We start from the raw sequence: 4,658 nt of genomic DNA on the forward strand, positions 1-4,658 counted from the left end.
CTGCCTGGGGTTCCCTCTCTCTTTCTCTGCCCCCCGCCCCCCCCCACCCCGCTCATGTGAGTAATCACACGCCCTCGCTCTCAAAAAAAAAAAAGAGTCAAAACATCCAATTTTGATTCCAGATCATGGCTGATCTTCCTGGTTTTAATAATGTGTATCTTTCTAATGTTTCTTTTTTTTTTAAAGATTTTTTATTTATTTATTTGACAGAGATAGAGACAGCCAGCGAGAGAGGGAACACAAGCAGGGGGAGTGGGAGAGGAAGAAGCAGGCTCCCAGCAGAGGAGCCCGATGTGGGACTCCATCCCGGAACGCCGGGATCACGCCCTGAGCCGAAGGCAGACGCTTAACCGCTGTGCCACCCAGGTGCCCCTCTAATGTTTTGTTTTTTTTTTAAGGAAAGACTAAAACGGAACAGACGTAATTTTCAGATTTTATTTATGTACTTATTCAGTTACTTAGATTTTTTAAAACTTTATTGTTGTAAATACATGTAACAAAACTTATCTTAACCTGTTGTTCTTTTTTTAAGATTTTATTTATTTATTTATCTGTCAGAGAGAGAGAGAGAGCACAAGCAGGGGGAGAGGCAGGGAAGAGGGAGAAGCAGACTCCCTGCAGAGCAGGAAGCCTGATGCGGGGCTCGATCCCAGGACCCCGAGATCACGACCTGAGCCGAAGGTAGGTGCTTAACCGGCTGAGCCACCCAGGTGCCCCTAATCTGGTTTTTTTTTTTTTTTAAGTTTATTTTTTTTTTTTAGTAATCTCTATGCCCGACGTGCGGGTCAAACTCATGACCCCGAGATCAAGAGTCGCATGTCCTTCCAACAGAGCCAACCAGGCGCCCCAATCTTAACCATTTTTAAGTGTCCATTTCAGTGGTATCAAGTTTGGGTTTTATTTGAAGGCTTATGATCTCATCAAATTATAATCACACCAGGTTTCAGCATGTGTCATGGGGCCCGGAGCCTCTGGACTCTATTTCCACCTACTCCCGTCCCATGCCACACTTTGTGCTCCTTCCAGCCCTTTCCTCAACCCCGCCAGGACAGAGCACTGTGAGTCAGGCTGCCCTTGTGACCATCTTGTAAGACACTAACGTCTCACTGTATAGTCTTATGGATTTTTTTTTAGTCTTTTTCAATAAATGGCTGTCATTTTGCAAAAGAAAATATTAATCCCGAGTAAGAGGTGTGTTGTGTTCGGTTGCTTGCCAGACTAGGAATTTTTATTTATGCTTCTCCCGTCCCTCCCACATACACGGGTTGTGTGACTTCGGGCACGACACAACCCTCACGCGGGGCCTGCTTGTCATCTGTCCGCCCACAAGTCAAAGTAGACAGTCGCCCTCCGAAGGGACCCAAGTGGCTGACGACACTCCTTCATGTCCCGCTCCCAGGCTCCTCTGACCCCTCACCCCAGGAGAAAGGACCGGGATGGCAAACCTCCAGAGCCTTGGAGATAAGCCTAAGCCGGATTCTGGATTCTTCCCAGAGGCCTTACTCTGCTGCTACCCACGCCTCACCTCACAGATGTCTTGCAACCAACATTGAGGCCACATGGTCTGAAGACAAAGAGATACATGCCCACAGGAAGCATGGGGAAGGCTGGGTCAAGCAGGAGGGGGTGTGGGCTGAATGGAGGGAGCAGGTTTGGTGGGGCCCTGTGGGCAGGCCAGGGACAGGGCAACCGCATGCGGGGGAGCCAGGAGCCTCGGTGCTCTGGCAACTGACCTCTTTCTTGGTCTCCGGGAGAATGTTCTGGGGCCTGGCTACGGGGTGAGACTGAGTTCAATACAACCACTGCCCGTTTGGCCCCACCTCTCGCCAGGAAGCGCCTCCCCACCACATTGACCACATCCCCCCAGGTCGCCTAGGAAACACACCACTGGGGCTAGAGGAGTTGGGGCACTGTTGCCCAGCAACAGGTGGTGCCCTCCCTTCCGCCCTCCTTTGAGGCAACTGCCCGGCACCGTCCTCCGCAGGGAGGAGTGCTCTGAAGGGAGAGCCAGGAGCCCTGGGGCTGCCCCGAGGTAAGGTGAGGCGCCAGGAGGGCCCCTGCAGGTGGAGGGCCCAGCGGGCAGAGACGAGCAAGGAAGACAGGGCTGGTGGCTGGGACAGGTGACACCTAGCACGACAGCAAGCAAGGTGGAGCCCGTAGTAGAGAGCAAGACGCACTCCACGGAGAGTCGTGAGGCCACAGGAACATCCAAGGTGCCAGCCAGCAGCCGGGGGTCGCACACACACAGGGTGGAGCGGGCGGGGAGGAGGAGAGCTTCTCATTTCCTTACCCACCACTTCCTCTGAGGCCCAAGGAAGACCTGGGCCGCAGGGGGTGGGGGCGGTGCTAGACAGGAGGAAAGAAGCCCTCGGGGCCCTTAGAGTTTTGTCTGAGGCACCCCTGGGTCTGAGAGGGAACCAGGGCTTCTGGAAGTGAGCGGGAGTGTCCGGCTGGCAGCCACGGAGGGACCCTGGCTCTCCAGCCTTTGCCTCTCTCTTGCCCTTCTAGGTCCCCTTTGCTCTTCTGTCTGCCCGGGTCTGTTCCCCGGGCCAGACACCGAGCCCCTTGGGCCTCTGCCTGTCTCCTCCCTGTGGTCTGGACGCTCACTGCCTCTCTCTCTCTGGGCTGTGCCCACCCCATCTCATCTGCTTCCTCTCCCTACCGCTGTCTCTCCAGATGCCTTCGACTCCACAGCAGCCCTCTGGGCACACGGTGGGACTCCCTGCGGCAGAGCTGGGGTCGTGGCCCCCACTGGCCTGCGGGCCATGCATCCCCATCATGCTGGCCCTGGCCTCCCTCGCCGCGCTCTTCCTCCTAACGACAGCCGTGTTGGCCGAACGCCTGTTCCGCCGCTCTCAGCACCCGGACCCCAGCAACCACGCACCCACCCTGGTCTGGCGCCCGGGAGGAGAACTGTGGATCGAGCCCCGGGGCACCCCCCGAGAGCGCTCAGAAGACTGGTACGGCTCTGCGGTCCCCTTGCTGATGGACCGGGCCCCAGACCCTCCCACCCCCGGGGGCACCTTGGAGGCCCGTGCAACAGCCCCCCCTGCCCCTTTAGCCCCACTCTCCCCTCCCAGCTCCTTGGTCCCCCGCCCCCCACCCAGGGTCCCAGCCCGCAGCACCTTCCGGGGGCCCCAGGCCTTGGACGAGAGGCCCTGTGTCCCAGGCTTGGTGAGCTGGGCTGAGCCAGAACAGAGGCCAGAGGCCAGCGTGCCCTTGGGGAGCCCCCAGGCCCAGAGGCAGCGACTAGGAAGCCCTGATCCTGAGTGGGGCCTCCAGCCTCGGGTCACCCTGGAGCAGATCTCCGCTTTCTGGAGGCGCGAAGGTCGGACCAGTGTGGGGTTCTGAATCCCCAGGGCCTGGAGGACTGAACCCCGAAAGACCCCTGGGGAAGGTCCTACCTCAGAGAGTCTCTCCCAGGCCTCAAGGCCCTGCAGCTCCAGCCCAGGACCCCACGCTGCTACGTGGGCAGCAGGGGAGAAGGCCCCCCACCACCGCCTGCCTTTTACATCTGAATTTCAATTCCCTGGATCTGGGGCTGCTCAGGCTCCCTGTGGGCAGAGCTGGTGCTGCAGGGGAAACCCGGGGCTGCGGCACAGAGAATCAGAGAATCGGGGTGGGCCCGACTCTGCCAGAAGCCACCAAAATCACGTTGCAGATTAAGATCTCAAAGTACCAAAGAGGCAGAAAATATCATCATCACGGAGGCGTCCACCTCCCTTCCTTGCGCCCCTAAGATGCTGAGACTGGAGAGCGGGGGTCCCGTGGATGCGGAAGAACAGGCTGAATGTGGGTGTCGAGGGTCAGTCCCGCCAGCAGGAGAGGACAGGAAGCCAGCCTCCCAGAGCCACAGATATGCCTCCAGGAAAACACACACAGAGGTCAAGACCAGGCAGAAGATCCTCTTATTACATCTCACCTGTGGCTTTGACCCCCAACTCGCAACACGGAACTTGGTCAGACAAACTGGAGAGGCCCCTTCCTTGCCTACAGCTGGGACCTCTCGTTAACGGAGATCAGCAGACAGCCCTGCGACTGCCAGCCGAGGAGATGTGAGTTCGATCCAACGTGGAAAGGAAAACCGTGCCAGGGTAGAGAGCCGCTCCTAATATGCGGCCTCTGGCCACCCTTCCTCCCAGCTTGCTGGATCGGTCAGGAGAGATGGATGGGCCCCAAAGCAGGCTTATTTATAACGCTCCACCCTGGAGAAATGGAGCTCAGAGATGTCCTTGGCTCTACAGCCGTCTGTCCGAGCAGACCTCCACTCTGGGAGACGAACCAGGAGCTGGGGAGAGGGGAAGGAGTCTCCATTCCCAGGGGTCCGACTTCCCCAACTTCAGTCGTGAATGTTAGGATTTTTGCCGTTGCCACTTTACCGCCGGTACTATTATTTACTTCATGTTTTTCTTTAAGATGATTTACTATTTGCTTAATAAATTTATTTGAAAAGGAACCTTTTTTGTATCACTTCTGCAAATGGAAAACCAGTATCACTTGCCAGAAATAGAAGGTAGGACACGAAAAGCAATACATGGTAAACAAAGATATTACGTGGGCATTGTTCCCTCCCCCCTGCAAGCATTCATTGACTCAAAAGATCTGCTCTTTCTTTGTTAAAAGAAAAGAGAATCTGTGGGTCTGCAAGTGTTAGGAAA

The 4,658-nt window shown here is 56.4% G+C and overlaps 1 protein-coding gene across 2 annotated transcripts; it reads left to right on the forward strand.

The window, feature by feature from the left end:
- Positions 1-1,679: 1,679 nt before the first annotated feature.
- On the forward strand, positions 1,680-4,456 carry CUNH16orf54 (chromosome unknown C16orf54 homolog). Of its 2 annotated transcripts, none has more exons than XM_057314938.1 (2): positions 1,680-2,213; positions 2,677-4,456. In XM_057314938.1, exon 2 carries the CDS (start codon positions 2,677-2,679, stop codon positions 3,349-3,351), a length of 675 nt encoding a protein of 224 aa, XP_057170921.1. In that variant the 5' UTR covers positions 1,680-2,213; the 3' UTR covers positions 3,352-4,456. The 2 variants fall into 2 exon arrangements, with proteins under 2 accessions (XP_057170921.1, XP_026371564.1); XM_026515779.4 differs by having other exon boundaries at positions 1,680-2,032.
- Positions 4,457-4,658: the final 202 nt, after the last annotated feature.

This window comes from Ursus arctos, unplaced genomic scaffold, assembly GCF_023065955.2.
Source record: "Ursus arctos isolate Adak ecotype North America unplaced genomic scaffold, UrsArc2.0 scaffold_2, whole genome shotgun sequence".
Lineage (NCBI taxonomy): Eukaryota > Metazoa > Chordata > Mammalia > Carnivora > Ursidae > Ursus > Ursus arctos.